We start from the raw sequence: 20,716 nt of genomic DNA on the forward strand, positions 1-20,716 counted from the left end.
TTGGTCCTTTTAAACAAAAGGCTGCATCTTTGAATGGGCCACATGGTACTAGTGGGAGGGCCCTGAGCCATTCACAGCCATTTTGGGTGCAACTGCACTTCCTTTAGAGCCTCGGGCTGATTTAGCACCACTCAACAGCAACAAGAGCAATCGCTCTCAATCACGCGGGTCCGGAGTGCATTTATGAATCCCTTTTTAGAACATAAGCCAAAAACCACAGGGAGAACACATACAAATGGACATACACAGATTGAATCTGTACTTCCTTTGCCTCTGTCTCTCATTGTGCCCAGAAGACAATGCTGCCTGCTTTGGCAAAGAGCCAGCCCCTCTCATCTCCATTAGGTCATGCAGAGAGAGTCGGAGTGGTGATGGATACTTCAGTGGCCCCAGCTCTGCTTTCCCTGGCGAGAGGAAAGGAGCTTGGCCTACAGCATTGCAGCTAGACACCCTGGGAGAGGTGCATGTAAACCTGGGGAATTTAAAATGTTTGGAGTTCAGTCTAAATAAAAGTAGTTACATGTAACTGTATCCCAGATGTTCAAATTGTTCAACCTCCGCAACCCGATGGAGCCTTCAGCAGATCCTTCATTACATGCACATGTTATACATTTATGCAAAAAGCAGTGAGTTAGATTTGAGCAGTTTATTCATTAAAGTGTTTCACCAAAGTCCCGGAAGAAGCTATACAGGACACAGTGTGTGTAAACAGTTTATGTTTGTGCAGAAAACACTGTATCTTATGGTGAAACAACTTTAGGAGGATAAATATTGATCATATGAAAACGAGCATTTTTTTTCTTGTTGTTGTTTTTGATTAAGTCTGACTTCTATAAAGCGTCCCCTGGTACTACATTGTCCGAATTAGAAATCCACTTCCACCTAACCTGCTCATCCTTACAGAGTCAGTAGATTAAAGTAATGTTCTGAAGACGCAAGTGAAACATATAACAAAAATGTGTCAGTGCAGAGCAGTGTCCTCCAGAACGATGTTGAAAAAGTTAATTTTTTTTTCAGTCTTGGGAATAGTTTCAAAGTTTTTGTGAATGTTAAAATAGCTCTTGCAAGAACTCAACTTACCCCTTTTGACGGCTAATTGAGCCAGTCTGTGGTGTTAAAGTCCCAGAATAACTACTTAGTTTCTGTAATATCCTTATTACGTTGTGTTGTTTGACTTGTGACTCTTAATACACATACTCTGTTTTCTGATACTCTTTCTTTTCATACCAGTCATCATTTATGTGTGTGATTGTTTTTTGTTTTTTTTAAATAAGAAAATCCATCATAAGGCACCAACTATTGGTCCTGTCTCACATACCATCTTCTAATCATTTAAGGTATTGTGTTAAGAACAAATATTTCTAAGAAGATGCACGTTAATATTTTGGAAAATGTAAGCAGTCTATGGAAGTATTAAAATGTATTGCTGGCCTTAGTTGTTTTTCAAATCACAGTGATTAACTTCTGCTGGAATAACAACTGACTTCTCTGATGGTCCTATCAGTGACTAGCTACTTCCATGGTCAGAGCTGCTCATGGCCCTGACTCATAAGATTTATCAGGAATGCGTGTTTGGACCATGCACACTGCTTACATCACAGATGCCTTCCTTTTGGATGTTTCTGTATACATGTCTTGAGTGTGAGGCATACAATTAAGGAGTGACAGGAGAAATGGGAAACACTGTAGATGAATAAAAGTTCATTGACTCTGTTTCTCTGAGTCATTGAGTCATTCACTTCCTGCCAGATCATAGAGTCAGCCGGCGGTGTCTCACCACTGACTGGTTGTTCTGTTTATACAGTCTGTGTGTGTGTGTGTGTATGTATATATATATATATATATGTAGAGAGAGTTTGTGTGTCAGTCTGGACTGGGAGGTCCAATATGAAGAAAATTTACTGTTTGTAGTACACACTAAGAGTTTTTTACACATCTCTAAGTGAGATAATAAACTGTCTATATAAAGGCAAAATATTTCTCTTCTCTCTACACTAATTGGCACTCTGGATCCTTCCCCCTCCTCTTCTTTGTTCTCTGGGTGGAGCTTTTTGTGATGTCTTTGAAGGTGGACAAAGAAGACAGACTACATGTTATGAGGCAGGAGAGTGAGTGAGACCCGGTTGGCTTATTCCAGTTTTGCCAGAAAGTGAGACATATTCCTGCCTTACTGCCAACTTCCAGCTTCAGTTATGATCAAGTGCTTGTTTTATGCTGCTATTTTTCTTTTGACTGTTTGTCCGAGCGGTAGTTAGGTTACTTTACTTGACGGTGTGTATAATTGGTCTTCTACAATTGTGCTCGTCAGGAACATAGCTTATGAAATGTGCCATAACAGTCTGCGTTAACAGCGCGGCTCAGAGAAATATTGACCCCAAGACGGCTGTAATAGTTCCTGTGAGGTAGAGGATTGAAAATCTGTCTGTGCGTGAACATGTGTGGTCCAAGAAAAAGAAAAAATCCACAACAGAAACAGTACCAAGTACTGATTTCCTAGGGTACCCACATTTTTGCACCCCTCACAAATACTAACTCATTATTTCTGGAGGTTTTAGTGTAATAAAAATATGTGTGAATTTAAATTAAGTCTTGTTCATAAGGTCTGCTTTCTGGTGCATAAATGATCTCAGTGGCGTTTTTCTGTGGAACAGTGGAATTAATTTACTGAAAGCCCACTGGATAATGAGGGGTTAGCTAGGATGGGGTTAGGTAGGATGAGGTTAGAGAGTTCAGTGGGAATGAACAGTACCTGCTTTAAGGAGCTTGTTAGTTGTTAATGCCTCCTCTTGCCCATAGTAAGCAGGTAAAGAGCCCCTCTCCACACTCAGCTGTAGCCCTGAGCTCTGGTGTCTTCCCATCAACTCCCAGTAAGCAGCTGAAGTGCCAGGATAAGCTTAGGCAAAGCAGACAACCTAGCGTCTTATCTGAGGAATGCTGGGCATCGTCACAGAGGATCTCCTCTGCAGGGAGGAAGCTGTATTATCTCAAAGTCTCTGTCTCCTTTGATTGTCCCCTGGGACCTGTCTCTCTCTTTTCTGTCTCACTTTTAGATGTTTACTTTTATCTGCGTCTCTCTCCCTGCCTATCTCCCTTTGCCATTTAGCCAGTATTGGCTCTTTCACTACTTTTTTTCCTCCTTGTGCCACAGAACAAATTGAGATGAAAATCTTTACCTCTTACACAAGGATAGAGCAGCTTTGCTGTTTTTAAAACTGTTTGAGAGAGCAGCTCAGGAGTTAAAGTGACAGATTTAAACCAGACAGAGCTCATGATGGGGGATAATGATGACGCTGTCCTTTGTGGTCTCTGCAGTTTTGCATGCCGTGGCATTTTACAGGCTTGCATGTTTTTGGGACTGTGGTCAGCTGGCCTGGCAATGGCACAAGCTCATGAGTCTCAAATTGCTCTATTTTCCTCTAATTCTCTTCTGTGACCTAGATGTTTCCAGAGGCAGCTTTGTTAAGATATAGTTGTTTATGTGTTTTGAATCTGGTCAGTTCATGGTCTGTAGTGATCTTCTTCCATTTGCATATGTTAAACAACTAAACAACTAATTCCTGTTACATATATTTTGTTTTATGAATATGTACAATAAGACACTTAAACCCAATTGCTCTGTTGGATAACTAACTATGTATTACCAGCTACTAGCAGCACCCTGTGGTTTATTGTGGTGTTTCTTGTTAGTTAAGTGGAGGTGTTAATTTCTTCTAAAGAGACAAAACATTATCTTTGGCATGATTTGACAACTAGACATAGCACACTATATTGCACACTATTTAAAAAGGACGCCGTCTTATCTATGCTTATCAACTAATTTGTAAAATAGCTGCTTAATGGATCCTCTGTGTATTCATGACATTTCTCTGGGACACAGTTGGTTACAGTTTATCCGTCACTGGAAAGTTTCGGTGAAAATAAACTTCATAATGGAGAAATTGAGAACTTGATTTCATAACGCATGCAAACATCTGTGAGTGCCTCTATTCCCTTGGCCTGCTTATTTTGGGCATCTGTCAGTCCATAACATTTTTCATTTTGAGAAAATAAACTGTCTCTGCTTAAATGACAAAAGTGATAAACTATAGGCCGCAGTGCTTACATGACTCTACTCGGGATCAGCTTACCAAAGCAGTGCATTGCAGCGATTTGAACCAGGTCCCTTTTTCCCCAAGAGGGGCTTACAGTTTACGCGGCATGCATTACGGATGCAAGGCCATGCTACATGATCCATCTTTAGACCAAACTTTACCCAGCTGTCTGTGTAATTGACACTCAACTATAGATCACAGTCCTCGCTGAATTCTGGCTCAGACAGCATTAACTTGGATTCTTTTGGCTGTGATCCAGCTGGATGCTGGACTGAATCAGTCACAACACGATTTGAGTGCTGCTGAGTTGACTTTAAATAGATCAATAATGATGGCTGGGCTTTTCTATTCATGATGAAAAGCTGCCGTCATGCCTTGCTGGCCTTGCTGTAACCACAGCAACAGACACCATCAGTAGGTTGGGTGTGGATTGAAGTGAACTTGCAGTTGTGCAAAGCGGTATCATTGTACAATGACTTCAGTGCTAATAACATAGTCATGTCCGCTTTGCATAGTTCTGTACAGATGCTGTTGTACAGTAGATTGTGGTGTTGGAAAATGCTGCTCAAACATGGCTGAACCCATGTGCTGATTCAAGAAATGTTGATAATAGCGTTACAGATCGGTACTTAAGGTTTAGTTTTCAGTAAAACAAGAACATTCAGTGTTTCCCCTAGGTTTAAGGCTTTGAGTGGGTGGGGTTTTTTTTGTGTGTGTTTGAGGTTTTTTTTGGGAGGGAGGGGGGTAATGATGCAGATGGTCAGCGACAAAAAAACTTAAAGGAATCGTGGTGTTCATGTGTTTGTTTCTTTTAATTCTTTAAATTATACATATTTCCTGACGTGCGGTGGGACGAAAATAAAGTTAAGTTAGTTAATTAACTTAACCTTAACAGAGTGTGGGGGCATTGTGTCTAATATAATGGTGGGGGAAACACTGAAGTTAGACCAGATAGCACAAACGTCGCTAAAAGTTAATTAAACTGTGAACTCATACTCAACCTTACCTCAGCTTTAGTGTAAAAGTTATGGGGGAATTTACTCGAAACAATGAAACCTTATAAATGCTTTTAATAGCCTTTCTTACCTTAAGGTCATGTACAGTATCATGGGCTTTTATTTTTATGAAACTCTGAAAACTAGAATACACTGTAATAGGCGGTTTAGACTTCTGCATTAAGTTGACACAGAGACTACGGCGACGTAGACTGCAAGAGCTGTTATTGGTACACTTGGTAGCAGTGTTTTTCCGCTTTAGTTTTTCCAGCTGCTTCTCCATCTCCCCAATTTTCTAATTGATTGTTTTGGATCAATGAAGCTGGAACACATCGAAGAAAGGTTAAATGAGGAGGTTCGGAGATACAAATGTTTGTATGACTCATCTTTGCTAAAATTTCGGCAAAAGTTTCAGTCGCCATTGTTGAAAGTGAAGCAGGAAGTAGAAACAAAAATGAACCCGACTGCGACTAGCGAAAAACACACAGCACTGACCAGTGTTTTGGTGGTGTTTTTGCAGAAGGAGTCAGACCGACGGGCGCACAAGTATAAATGGTTCGCACCGCCGCAGGCTACGTGCGTAGGTTACAGCGTCTATGTCCTATCTTCTATGTTCGTCTTTTTAAGGCAGCTTCACATTGATGAGGAAATCAGTGATCTCCATAGTAAGGACTGAACAAACCTCTACTTTGTTCCCAGTGGTCTGCTCGGGGCTCTGTGAGGGTGTAAGAAAATTTGTGTTGGGACTTTGCCAGTGAGAGAATATCAGTCCATCCATGGACGGAGAGGGGAGTTGTTGTGGTGAAGAGCCACTTTAGTTACTTAATTCTGCCACCAAGCTGTTCATCATACATCAGTGTCTTGAGTGTGTAAGGGAAGAGTGTGCAGTCATTACACCACTTGTGGTTTACCTTCTGTGTTCTCTGTTTTTGTGCCTTGGTTGCTACCACGGAGCGGAAGAGTTGAGTTTAGATGCAACATTTGCAGCTGCAACATATTGTTAAGTTTCAGTCGCAAGGCCATTTACATGTCTTGTGACAACAATACACGTGTCAAGACTTGAGGAATACACGTTTTTCTTTGCCTTCTTTATTTTGCTAAATGGAGCTACCGAAAAAGCGGTTCCATTCGTGACATTTAACCATTAGGCTTTTTTCCATTAAATATAATCTAATCAAGACAATTGATAATCCAAATTTGTTATTATCCACTTCACTGTTTTCTACTTTTTTATGATATATCACTTTTCACCTCATTTCACATTTTCTGTTTAAGCATTAGCTGAGAAATTATTTACAAGGCTTATGTTTTGCAGTTTTTTTAATTGAGGACTATAAAGTACAATTTTAAACATTTTATGGGTAAGTGACAAGAGATGGATGATTTAGGCCCTGTCCTATGTGTCTTATGTTATTGTTCTCTTGTTGTTATAGGGCCGATAGTGTCATGTAATGCACCGTCTTTTTATGAATGCAAAGAAAGATGCTGAGCATCTGAGCAGCAGCCTGGCAGGATGCAACTTCACAGGCTTCTGTTAATTATTTCTTATTTTAAGGCATGATTCCTGTAAAACTTTTATTCCTCTTTACTTCTATAGGTGTCTTTTCTAGGCTATTCAGAAACAGGTATTTGTAGCTGTATGTTCAGAGTGAAAGGGCCAAATACTACAGATGAACTTCACGTGTGGTTTGGGACTTTGTTTGAAAAGCATTGTTAGCATTTTAAATTCCTTGCTCAAAGCTGTATTGACGCATGCTTTAAGCATACAGAAAGCTGACATGTTTATTTCCTATAGTATTCCCTATCAGGTCTATCCTCCCCAGGCTTTATTAGAACAAGATAAGTAATTGCTGACGTTACAGCAGTCCTCTCCTAAACCTTCATTTAAAAATGTTGCAACATAATCAGTGCTGATTTGTAATAAAAATATGACATGAAAATAATCGTTACTGATCAGTTGATCTTTCATCTTTAGGTGCTGTGTGGTGAGAGTGAAGCAGTGGGTGCGGCATGCTGAGGCCACTCCCCCTGGCTCAGGATGAGTGTCAGAGATGGCGCTGCCACCATGGCAACGAATGCAGGTGGAGGAGGAGGGGGAGGTGGGCTAGTTAGCCCCAGCGATCATGATGGCCGCTCATACTTGCTCCAGATCTATCCACGCTTGGCTGCCCAGGCCTCCACCTGCTGCAGCCTTAGGTAAGTGTCCCACAATGTTACACCTGGAGAATGTCAATTAAGCATAGGCAGTTAAGCTATTAAGTTGTTTAAGTAGCAGGACTCAAAATACTTGATTGTGGAGTAATTGTAATTTTCCAGTAATGAAACTTTTATCTGCTTATCAGAGTGCAGAAGGATGCAACAGCAGCCTCGGTGATCTCGGACGCTGCAGCGACACTGGGGCTGGACCCTGGTCGTCTGTATGTGCTGGCAGAGGTGAAGGAATGTGGTGGGGAAGAGTGGGTACTGGAGGCCGGAGACTTGCCAGTACAGAGGTTTCTGCTGTGGCCTCGGAAAGCCCAGGAGCAACACCCTCAGAGTCTTGGCTTTTACTTCTTACTACAGGTAGAGTTAACCCACAGTGTTCACTTTATACTTTGTGTCTGTGAATGCGGACAGTCTCAAGAGAAGTCCTCCCATTCATGGACTCTTGCATTTTGCTTCCTTCTGCTCTCTCTTCCTCTTTATTGCCATTTTTAGTGAGAAGCAAAAGTAAGTTGTGAAGCCTAGATAATAAGTTTCACACGAAAAAATGTAACAAAAAAGACAGAAGTAAAATATAACGGTACAAAATAACGGCATTAGGTGTGAAAGGGGCCTTCTCTTCACAGTTTTGACTGGTTTCAAGAAATATGAACATTTTAACTGTCTCAGAAAGTCATTGTCAGTTGACAGTTTAAGTAAACATTTCTTTCTTTTGTTTTCACTTGATCCAGGAGAGGAATCACGATGGCTCTATTCATTATGTCCACCTCCCACCCTTGTCTAAGGAACAAGAGGCACAGCGGCTAGCTGCCAGGGGCTTCCTTCCCCCTCCCCAGGATGACTTTGCAGACCTCTGCAACCTCCCCGTCCTCAATGAGGACAGCATATTAAACAACTTGCGCACACGCTTTCATAAGAAAAAGATCTACACTTATGCAGGGAGCATCCTCATCGCCATCAACCCGTTTAAGTTCCTGCCCATCTACAACCCTAAATATGTCAAGATGTACGAGAACCACCAGCTGGGCAAACTGGAGCCTCATATTTTTGCCATTGCAGATGTGGCTTACTATGCTATGCTCAGGAAGAAGGTAAACCAGTGCATCGTCATCTCTGGAGAGAGCGGCTCTGGCAAGACCCAGAGTACCAACTTCCTGATCCACTGTCTGACTGCACTTAGCCAGAAGGGTTATGCCAGTGGGGTGGAGAGGACCATTTTGGGAGCTGGACCTGTCCTGGAGGTAAGATGGTAACATGTGTCGGCAGAGTAAATAAATAAATAAATCTTCTGGACAGGACATTTTATCTGACAGCCAGCTGTAAGAGTGCTTCCTGGAAACTGACTCATGATTGTATAGCACGCAAAGTCACACATACAGGATGTAAAATGTAGTAACCTATATCTGGAGATTATTTCCTGGTATATGAGATCTGCAGTTATGAATGATAAAACATTCTGTGAAAGTATCTGAACCTGTGCTGTGCTGAGCAAATGTATTTCCAGGCTGCTGCGTGGGCTGAGCTAATAGACCATACAGTCTGTGTACAGCGCAAAACACTTGAACATAAAAACTATGGTCTACCCAGAAAGAAGAAATGAAAAAAACAGGAGAGGAAGTTGCTTTGTTAACCATTAAAAGTTGCTCTATGAAAATGCTGTGGGAATCTAGACAAGATAGGGCTGCTGGTTGGTTTTCTATCTCTGCTTTAGCAAACACTGATGTTTCTGATAATGTTTGCAAGACAGGTTTTAATCTAGGTCTCGTGGGGTAACTGATGGTAAAACACCATTTTTCTGTATTCTGTTTTTGACCTCAGATATAGGAAACTTTAATGCAATTTGGAGCTGTTGACCAAAACTGACGTTTCTTTGTTGCCATTCCAGTCAGGTGACTGTGCTCTTGTTCCTGCTTTCTGCTCTCTGAGAAGTGTGATTCTTGTACTGACCGTCTCTCTGCAACTGAACAAACACTATAACCAAACTGAAAGATAAAAGTTTGTAAGTTTTAATTTTGCGTTATATAATAATGGTGCACAGATGTGACTCAGCTTACGGACTCCAAACAGACGCAGTGCATCTGTTTTGCTTAGCTGTCTGATCAAACAGACGGGGTGGCTGTCTTTCTCACAAAGATGAAAAGGCAGCACTTATCAGATTTCCTTTCTTTTATCACTCGTGCATTCATATTCAAAATGCACGGTTTGAGTTTGTAGCGAACGTCATTTTTATTTGCCCTGTTTTTAACTTTGTATTGTTGGTCATTTAGAAACACACACTACATGTGGTCTCATCATAGACTGAAACCTTACATCTATAAAGCCGCCAAGAATATTTTTATGCATATGTTTATGCCGCAGACAAATAGTCAGAGCACATTGCAAACTACACCTCTCTGTGTCTGGTGACAAAATGATCTTATTCAAGTACAGTATGTGCAGTGCAGATGGCATTGCTTCTTCTTGAATTTAATCCCTGAGCTACGTGGCAAAGAACAGAGTTGACTTCATTTTGTTTATTCTCCATTCCTGTAATATGAAACGGGGTCTCCTCCACTTTCACATATGGAAGAATTTACCTCTGGTCAGACCTCAAGCAGCGTTATTATTGTGCAGTCATTTTGAGCAGTCACTTAAGTGCCACTCTGATACTCCTTGAGAGGCGATTATGCATTGTGTACTCTGTAGTGTAGACCCTCCATCACTGAAAGTTTACCTCTGTGGTCTTTTGGACTGCCCTGCAGTTCTGCTGAATTAGCAATAATACTGTGTGAATGTGTGAATGTGTGGGCGTGTGTGACGTAGCAGGTGGAATGAAAGTGTGCGACCCTTGGTCATGTTAGAGTATGTTTGAGAGGAATCGTGTGTGATTTGAGATATATGGTAGAAATATTATAGAGAAAAAAAAAAAAACAGACTAAATAGTCACACTACATTTCAAATAATTGAAATCCATGTAGACAGAAAGCAGAAATACCACTACTTGGTTTTGACTTGATAGCCTTCCTTACAATTCTTTTCAGTTCCGATTAGGAAGTTAATCTCTGCATATTTCACTTTTTTTCACAGTAATGTGCCTAAAAATAAACCTTTAGCCAGAAAAGCTGTTTGTGGAATGTGATTTATGCAAAAAACAAGTGAAAACCCCCTGATCTGTGAAAGTAAGTTCACTGAAACATACAGTACTTAACAACATGAATTGGTCACAAGTTCTTGACTTGAGGCTTAATGAATACAGGGTGAGCGGCTACAGTAACTTTCAATACTTGTACGGTGTATTCATCTGTCAAGTGTCTATCGTCTCTAGACCATCTGACTCTGTACTGGAGCTTTAACTCACAGAACTGCTGCTGCTTTCAGAGGCATTTAAATAAGTGCAACTTTGGTCCCTTGATGCGTGTCAGTCTGTCAGATTCTTTGGTTCCGGACGGCAGATTGAGGAAAGAAGGGGGAGGCAATGGATTTATTTTCCCCCTCCATCAGCAGAGTTCTGGTCCCTTTGGCAGACACGCTGTCACTCTGCTGTTTTTACTCCCATAATGCAGTATGTGGTGTGTGCAGCACAGTCCAGAGCTGTGGTTGCAAGGCCAGACGGGGAGGCGGGTTCAGCCTTTGCTGGCCTGGTCAGTGGAGGAAGTTTGGATTGCATCTGGGAGCAGTCATGCAATCATTCTTTGCTATTGAACAGTTGTGCATTTCCTCTTGGCACCCTTTTTGCATCTAAACATGCATTTCACTGGGAAAAGTTCGAACATTAATGCAGGCTGTGGCGTTTTTTTCCTTCCTTATTAGTTTACATGAAAAGATTGTGTTTTGCAACAGTCGCCAACTTTTGGAGCATTCTCCTAAGATGGCTGACAAGAAGCAAATGTTGCTTTACAGCAGAAATCATTTTACCAGCAGTTGACACAACACAAATATAGTCTACATCTTGTAATTCCTTCCAGTCTTGACATATTTATAGAAAATAGAATATTATATTTAGAAACAAAATTTCTGCTTTAACAAATGGGTTTAATTTGGTTCTTTTTTGTCCTGGGAGGTGATCGGATTACAGTGGTGAAAAGTGTGTGTGTGTGTATCCCCAAGCTATAGGGGAGGTCTCTAGGCCTGGGTCACATTTTGAGGAGATGAGATCATCATTTGTGGTGCTGGATTCTGGCTGAGTACTGTGTTGCTGGCAGATTGAATGGCCCCAACCTGGAACCTTTTGGAAAAGCTGCTGTCCTACTTTACGTTCAATGTACCAGGACTTTTTTTGTATTGTATTCTATTCATTTTCTCCATTTGTCTTGAAAATAATGTTGGCAAAGGAGAGATTGTCTACAATACTTCCTGCAGCCTGAACAAATAAGGCTTCTTCCTGCAGAACAGCTCACCAACTCTAAATGAGTGCTCCTTTTGTGAACTGGTTCAACTGGTTGATCCTCTGTTACGTGGATCTTTTGGTGTCTCCGTTTTCTTTTGCCAGACTTTAAAGCCTGTTTACTCTTAATGTCAGCAGGGCCTGCTTCTGTTTCAGCACATTGGTCCATACTTGGAAGACTAAATGTTGGAGATAAGTTTAGCAGAAGTACAGGTCAAGTTTTTCTTGCCTTTTTGTAACTGTTAAACTAATTTATTTCTATTCTATGCTGTCAATGAAAGTGTCTGAAAGTTGTGTTTAAGAAAGATCTTAGAACAGACCTTTAGGAATGAAAAGGTTGAAATTGAGCTGTAGACTTAAGGATGGGATCTGAGTGATCTGACTGGAGTGCACTGCCTTTAAGGCTTATTTTTGTTCTATTAAGTTGCAAATTCACAGATCGTTTTTAAAAACAAAACAAAAAAAATCTGAATCCTGTCTGAAGAAAGACATCTGAAACATCAGAACAAGGTACATTACCAGTTAATGAGCTTTGTTTAGTATTTCGGCCAATATGACCGTTTTTTTTTTATTTTTTTTATTAGGAATGAAATCTATTTTGGCTGAACATTTCTGAACATACCTTAGATTCTTCCCTGTGAACATTAATTCTCTCATCCAGTCAGTTTAGTACCTGCTGTAACACCAGTGTGTGCTGGCTGTCATGTAATATTGACCACATAAACAAAGGCTGATATTCAGATGCTCAATCAAGTAAATTATGCCCAAACATTCTGGCTGAGTACACATCCCTGTTGAAAGCCCCCAGCCCGTTCATGCCACTCTGTCTCTCAGCTTCAGACAGGAAGTTCCTATCATCCGGAACCCTTTAACAGGAAGCGGCTACTACACGGGAAGTAAAGCCAGTGGTTCTCTCTACTGTTAGCTCAGAGCCTTGAGGGGTGTGGATTGACCAGAGTATTGTATTGTTGTTCAGGAAGTGCAGAGGAGTAGCTGGCCATTCTGTCTGCTAATCCATTGTTTATCTCTTCTTATGGGTGGTTATTCAGGCTGGGTGCCATTGTCCACGAGTCTGGGAAAAGCTGGCATTACTGCGTTTAAGTCACTGTGTCATACCCATGAGTTTGTCATCTCATAAAAACAAACACACATACAGTATACGTATACACAAAGGACTTCCTGTAATCATACTAGTCAGAATCTTATCAAAAAGCAGGACATGTTTCTCCTTACAGGCCATAAGCAGCTGACATGCAGCAGCTGGCTTCAAGCAACTTCAGGGTCTATTCGTGGTACTGTGACCACACCACAAGCTGGGGTTTGATGTGGTACCCATCTAGACATGGGTGGAGCTACTTGAAATGTCTCCAATTTGGTAAAATACCAACCCACAAGAGGAGCAAAACTAGTACTTGAAGATTTTAACCTAACTATTGAAAATTTTCATCCAGGACTTGTCCTTTTGCTTAAACTTTGACATAATACAGTTAAGCAATAGTCACCTCCACTGTTGTTTTGATTGCTTTGTTTGTCAGAACTGCTGGAATTCTTGTAGTAGATAAATAACAAAGAAAATGTTTTGTTTCCTTCTGTGCAGATTGTGATCTGTTCTGTACAGAATGACTCCTAACAACCCTGTTGGTCCCTTCCCTTTGACACAGCTGTTCCTTTTTGCACAGATATCTTTGCTTCTGTGTCAGTATTTTTAAATGTTGTACCTAAAATACAGACGACTGTGCAGTTTATTGTGAAACAGATGGTTGACCCTCTTTTGGCCTTGCTTTGTGTAGCTGCGAAGTTAATATACTTCAGATTTAATAATTAGGTGTTTATTTTATTTTGTCAGTCCTTTGTACAGTGGGGCAAAGCTACAGTAAAATAACTTCATGGAAGTGTCTCATTTGCTTTCCAGCCTCTGCTAATAATAGTGATAATCTATTACAATCAACTATTACATGCTGAAGCAATTACAGTTCTTTTCCCCCAACCACCAGTTCCTCCACTTTTATTTCCACTATGCTGTCATTCGATACACGGTTATTTCCACTGCTGTTTAAGTGGCCTAATCCTTTTTTTTCATGACATCATACACAGCCTTCATGAATGTTAAATCGTTGATAGTCGATTTGTTCCTGTATTGCTGTGAATGCAAATCGATCATTTCTTACTTCTGCAACTTCACGTTAAAGGCATGCATCTGAGAAAAAAGACAGCTTTTATTATGCAAATACAGTGAGCTTCATACTTAATTGTCTAGAATTGAAACCAAAAAACAAAAATACATTTATTATAAATGAATTGGCTTTGTATAAAATCATGAAAATCAATATCACAATTTGATCATGATCATAATACTAGTTTTGTCCAAGTAACAAAGTATGACAGTGACAGTAGAACAATCCAATAATTGGCCTATTTACTTGCTCTATTACATATTAACTAATTGATTAATCATTTCAACTCATCTAAATTATCTGTAGTATGAGTACTGCTTTTGTGTTCATTGCAAAAAAGTGTTTATAAATATTTATTATTATTTATGACCTCCATGCAATGAATTCATGAAGTGTCTTGATAGAGCCACACTCATTGGAACATTCACCATTACTGAATCAAAGGAGCTGCCCCTCAGAGCGCCATTGATGCTGTTATTATACTTCAAAGAATCAGTCCTTTGTTAACAATTCAGATGAGTTAAGCTCAGGGGTTTAAGTGCAGTTGGTGGGATATACTGGTGGCTTGAAGCAAAGCCAAGCATACAAGAAGAACTGTGTAGAGATGTGGTTGCATTCAATCACTGCCAACAACATGTGATCTCACAAAAGCATTTTTCTCATTCAGGACAACAAACACTGATTATTTTGTCACTAAGTACCATTGGTGTTTTTCCTCAACATTACAGCTACTAGTGATTATGTGCGGTAGTTCATTACTTTGCTGCTTGGTTTTCCAATTTAACCTGTAATTGTGAAGTGCAAAAACTTAAGTAGGGCTTAAAGAACATGATTGATATGTTTGTGGATTTTTGCAGTTGAAAGCATGTCCACCTAGAAGTTTGATCCATTTTTGAATGAGCGACTGCTGTTGACCACTGTGAATGTGGGAATTGTCTTTGTGGCAGTTGGAGTTCTTTGTGGGTGTATCCAAGCTGTAGTGAGGTGTCTGTGTCAGGAACTTGGCAGCGCCTGTGGAAACGTTTAACTGAAGCTCTTTTGAGCAGAAAGAAGTTTAAGGATGCGGCAGTAAGAGCCAGTACCCGTGCGTTTTTAATGATTACAAAATAGTACTCTCCTCTTTCAGTTTTGCTTTGCATGTTGAAATTCTACAAGAATTGAGGAAATATGACAGCCGTCATATAAGTTGTTTGTTAGTTATTTAAATGAACAAGTTTTTACCAGATGCAATATTTTAAGGCATGTTTAAAGTATATAATTTTACTCTCTCAAGTCCGCCCCAATTGCTTGTTGAGACAAACAACTTATAAACTGTACTGTTTAATGGACACTCCCCTAGTATGTGTATATGGGGGGCTTCATGCTGGTAGTTCTGGCTCTATTAACATAGAAATGTCTGCCAGAGAAGCCAGCTCATCAAGGAAAGAAATCAGTCAAGACAGCATTGTGTCCTGAAATGGTGCACATATGTACACACTGCGGTTTGTTGAGCCCCCTCTCTCTTTCTCTACATCTCTCTCTCTCTCCCTTTGTTCTTTTCTTCCATAAACTGTTTGAGCGCAAACGCTATTTCATAAGAGTGCAGATTAGACCGTGTCGTTCAGTGGACGTGGTTTGGCTAGCTGCTTCCTCATACCTGCTGAGCCTTCCAGCCAATCAACCGGTCTGCTGATAGGCATGTTTGAATACGAATGATGCTGTGACATGTTTAGAATTCCCTGCGTGGCGCAGTGGCCTGGGATTTGCAGAGATTTCCCAGGGTTCTCTTTGCAGCAAGGTTTGTGAAAGGGAGGATTCAGGACGGCACTGGGCACGGTGAGACCTGGAACCGAAGCAATGGCATGGTACTCTATGAACATAATGAACAAAAGTCAAGTATTTTTTTTTCTATAAATGATACACACACATGCAGAAAAGAAGGTGAGATAACGCATGGGGAAGGGGTGGGTGGAGGCCTTGTCTGAGCAAGTTCGGGTTAGACTGAACGGAATTCTGGTCACAAGCAAGTGAGCATCTCTTTCGTCATCCATGAACAAGCAACAACTCTTGCCTCATATTACCCCACATTTAGTTTTGATAGTCTTAGTGCACTGAAAATGAAAATTGGTGCAACACTGTCTTGGTGCAAAATATGTTAAATATATGGAAGTATAATTGTACCAAAATGGAGCTAATGCAAATAGGCTAACTTTTGCAGCAGAAAGGAAAATAGGTCAATGGTGCAGTGTAAGGAATCTCAGTCAGACCCTGTAGATGTGTGTAGCTGTGTGTGTAGCTGTGTGTGTAGCTGTGTGTGTGTCTGTCTTTGAATTTGCCTCCAATACTCCAATCAACCCCAACACCACTGTATCAAATTCACCCTGCAACTGCTTTGGAAAATACAATGTGGCTCCTATTTAACATGCACTGAGTCAACTTCCCCTGCGGTGGCCTTTTGTTACGTGTGTGTGTGTGTGTGTGTGTGTGTATCTGTAACCATGTGAACATGCTCATCATGAAGAAAAAAAGAGAGCGCTATTCTGTTACCGTATCAATGCAATAAACAGGGCCCCTCAGTGAAGCCTGGTGGCTGGGCTCTCTGCGCCTCTGGCTGGGTTAGAATTAGCCCATGTTTCTGATTCTGATCTGACACGGCCATATGGACGGGCAGCCTCAGCCTCATCTATCATCACTGACCTATGCTCTCGCTTCTCTTACTCATGCGCACACACACAGATATGCACAGAGAGAACAACTCATAAAAAAGAAAGAAAAGAAGGAGATGGATGGGAAGAGAGTGAGAGGAGGGCAAGAGGAGACGAGCTGCAGATGCTCAGCCCCTCCTAAGACCCCCCAATACACACACACACACACAGACCCCCCCCCCCCCCCCCCCCCCCCCCCACACACACACACACACACACACACACACTAAAACTCAAACCCACCCCCTTCTGCCGTTTCAGCTGCTTTGTAAAAACAAGATTTAACCCCTGCTCTACTCAGTTCCTTTGTTGCCATGGAGATTTGTTTTTGTTGACTTCAGTGTACTGGTAGAGGCACTTACTTCAAAGTACGCTCCTCTCCAGATTATCTTGTTGCTCTCAGAGAACCACCATATATGGTTTGAAAGGCAACACCAGTCGCAGTTGAGTTTCAAAACGTCAATGAGCAGCAGGAGATTTAAACACATAAGCGACACTTGTGGTGATGCTGCATCCTAGTGGGTTATTTATTCAGTCAGATCAAACCCGATAGCACCGGTCTCTCTTTCATTGTATTTTCCTCTCTCTGTTACAACATGCTTTACCCTTTACATTTTAAGAAATGGCCCTGCTGAATTGTTTGACAGAGAGATTAAATAAAAAAATAAAAAAAATCTGTGGGGATTTTGCATTTGAATTTTGTGGTGGAGTTTATTATTAACTGTGTTTTGCATATAGCTTATATTTCTGTCTCCTTGTTCTTCTGACAGGCCTTCGGGAACGCCAAGACAGCCCACAACAACAACTCCAGCCGTTTTGGAAAATTCATCCAGGTTAATTATCTGGAGACTGGAGTGGTCAGAGGGTAAGAAATTAATTCCTGATACGTGCGTGTAATTGTCTGCATGTGTCTGCGTCACTACCACTGCAGGGACATTTAAATCATTGTTTTCGTGTTCTGCTTCCGCTTCCTCTACGTTGTCATCGAGATCTTCTGCCACTCTAAAGCAAAATATCTTCCTCTTCTTCTCGTCTTTTTATGGCAGGTCATGTGGTCCGTCCTATATGCAGTGCGTATGTGGACTGAAACTTTCAACCACTAACTTGTCCTTCCTTTTTCTCAGCAGTCAGACTCTGGTGGGGAGCTGCATCAACCTCTGTTCAGCTGTGTCACTTTTTCATTTCCTCATTTCCTCACAAACAGCTGCGCAATATGGTGCCTTAAAAAAGACAACATGCTAATGCTTTAATTGTGGAGCTGTCAAAGCATAAGCCCTGCAGTGAGCATTGAGTACAATGTGAAGAACTAACTGGTGTAAAGCCAAATTTCTTCTGCCTTAAAAATCAGTTGTGATTTGAATCATGTAATGCATGTGACGATAGCCGCTCTGCACTGCAATAAGTGGGCATCCCCAGCCTGATTATTCCTAATGGCACCAGGTCTCATTATGCTCCACTGAACTGCTTACATGGAGAATGTTCTGTAATACATCCAGTCCAGTCTGAGGCTACAAAGTGAACCTTCTTACACAAGGAAATGTAGAAAGTTTTAAATTTACTCAAAGCAAACTGCAGGTCTCACATAGACTCCACTCCACTACCACTCTTTCTGCTTCTTAACAGTAAAAGACTCAAAGGGCCGTCACAGCTTCGTTCTGTGGACTTAACAAAGGCGGCCTGTCTATCTCTCCATCTCCAGTGGTAGCCATTCAGACAGTCAATAGAGGAGATTAACAAAGGGGAGGCTGCTGTTCCACTCTGGTCTGCTCTCTGAGTGGACTGGCTAACGGACAGACGGGATGCTGTTATGCTTTCTCTGGGTCTATGTATGGCTACTCACTGGGATCTGAGTGAGATGGTGCAGAACCACAAAACACACACTTTAGAAGAGGTGTGACAAGGATGTGGTGTGAGAGTGAATGACATCAGAGCAGGACATGTATGTTTCTTTATGTGTGAGGGTATGTGTATGTTTGAACATTGACACATCTTTTTGTCCGTTATTTACTTAAACATGCTGAAATTACAACTTTATAATGAACATGGGCTTGAAGAGCCAGCTCTCTGCTTCATCCAGATTATATGTATGTACAGGGCCCAATGCAAGTGAAACAAACCCACCTCAAATATATATTCATTATAGAACATATAAAATAACAAAAAATGTGTTGATGGCCAAATATATACTAATATGAACTTAACTGGTTTTATAACCAATATGAATGTTAGCTCCACTGAAAGTCTCACCGGCATCCATGCGTTCGTGAACTGTCCTCAGATCAGCACATCAGTAGTCATCCTACTTTTCAAGAGTGATCACATTCATTTGTCCATTTCAGATTCTTCAGATGGCCCGGTTCGCTGAAACAAATGATAATATACACATGTAAAGGGAGCACAGTGTCTCGCAGCACCAGACTCATGCAGTATATATGTTGAATATATTTATAGATGTTTCAAAAGCATTTGAAACAGTTGGTGCTTACTGTATGCGTAACTGGTTCAAGAGGTATTTGTCAGTCAGATATCAGTATGTGAGGGCAGCTTAATCTGAATTCCTGTCAGTTACTCAGGGTGCCTGTAAGGCTGTGCCCTCAAAAGCCTAAAATACTTCATATGTGAGCTTGAACCTGTTTAACAATGTGAAATGGTGTTTTGTGGGTGTGTCTGCAGCCTACAACAAGTCTCACCCACCACAGAGAATGTCACCGGGCGGATATATACAACTGATGTATAAGCTCTGTGTTGTTGGTCTGTCTGTTTTAGCGGATGGACACAACTACATTTCTCACAGCGCAGCCCTATTCTTAGTGTGTCATGAGGACTGGCGTCAGTGTTGTTTTTGCCTGGCAATAGAAAAAATGAGTCTGACTTATAAAATCTGATTTAGACAACTTTATGGCTTTGGCCTGGTGTAGTGGGTAAATACAGCTGCTTTTAAAACTGCATATCTCATGGCGGCAGGGAAACTGTGCTTCTGCTTTTTACTGGAGCCTTTGTAGCAGCCTGCAGTCTTCTCTGTCTCATTCTCGTACAATAAAATAAGTGAGTGCCACAGTTGTCTGTGATGTGTTGGTACGTGGTGCGTGATGTCCTATGACACACATCCGACCGTATTTGAATGCTTTGTTCGCACTTTGATTGTTCCAACCATCTGCCCTCACTTCCCCTCCTGCTTCTCCCCGCATTCTTTATTACAGCCCACTTTCACATATGACCCCCAAAACACAAACACACACATAGTCAGGGATGACTGACCTTTAGTGTTGAGTGATTCGTCCTCATTGCTTCTCTTCTTTTTCTTGTCCCCCTTATCCTCTATCTTTGTCTTTCTGTATTTTAGGGCCGTGGTGGAGAAGTACCTCCTGGAGAAGTCTCGTCTGGTCTCCAGAGAGCAGAACGAGAGGTGAGGACCCCCTGACCCCCGACCCCTTACCCCCACTGATCTTCATGGGGCCTTCTGAATAAACATGGGGATTTTCTCCTTGGTGCCCCTGATGGTTGGATATGAAGCTCAGCTGAATGCTTTAGTCTTGGACTTCATGTGCCACTTACACACTCACATGTAGCCTCATTTTAGGTTGAGTTGTTAACCATCTAAATACTTGTTTATAAATAATATTCTCTATAGTGAACTAAAAAATGTTACCCACTGAATTCAGTCACTGTCTCAGTGAATTTAGCAGCACTTGGTGTTATTAAAACCAACATAACAATGCTTGATATGTACAAAGCCATGGACACAGCTTGATTTAATTTGATGTGACACAACATGAGCTCAGAAATAACTATTTTGTGACTAATATTCAAACAAATATTTGGGCTTTGATAATTGTGAAATCCAGTCAGAGTTTTGGATGAGTGACCAAATGCTCCACTGCTGTTTCCTTAGTTCAGGGATGAATATCAGTGATGAATAGGTCAAAGGAACAGATTACTTCCTGTCTAGTGTTAACATCAGTGAGTAAACCTGATGTCAATATAAATGATTTCCTAATGTAGATACATTTAGTCATAAGGCGGTAATGATGAAACATTTATTTACACAGCGAGCCTGTTTCTCTTGTTTTATTCTTTTCATGTTTGTACAGATGAACAACAAGCACTTTGCTGGTTTATCTCTAGATCCACAATGTAACATTGAAGATCCCAGCTGGTCTGTTTCAAGCCTTGTATTAAACATACTGTAGCTGATTTGAGGGAGAGG

At 41.1% G+C, this 20,716-nt stretch overlaps 1 protein-coding gene across 3 annotated transcripts in view; it reads left to right on the forward strand.

Annotated features, from left to right (window-relative positions):
* The window catches only part of LOC311490206 (myosin IXB), a 52,683-nt gene that overhangs the window by 11,707 nt on the left and 20,260 nt on the right, over window positions 1–20,716 (forward strand). For all 3 annotated transcript variants that reach the window (XM_084547597.1, XM_084547599.1, XM_084547598.1), the window contains exons 2-6: window positions 7,062–7,282; window positions 7,429–7,648; window positions 8,020–8,529; window positions 17,280–17,374; window positions 19,853–19,915. In XM_084547597.1, the coding sequence (XP_084403723.1) occupies window positions 7,125–7,282; window positions 7,429–7,648; window positions 8,020–8,529; window positions 17,280–17,374; window positions 19,853–19,915 (1,046 nt within the window). In that variant the 5' untranslated portion in view covers window positions 7,062–7,124. The remainder of the gene's footprint in view (window positions 1–7,061; window positions 7,283–7,428; window positions 7,649–8,019; window positions 8,530–17,279; window positions 17,375–19,852; window positions 19,916–20,716) is intronic.

This window comes from Chelon labrosus (genome assembly GCF_963514085.1).
Source record: "Chelon labrosus genome assembly, chromosome: 7".
Lineage (NCBI taxonomy): Eukaryota > Metazoa > Chordata > Actinopteri > Mugiliformes > Mugilidae > Chelon > Chelon labrosus.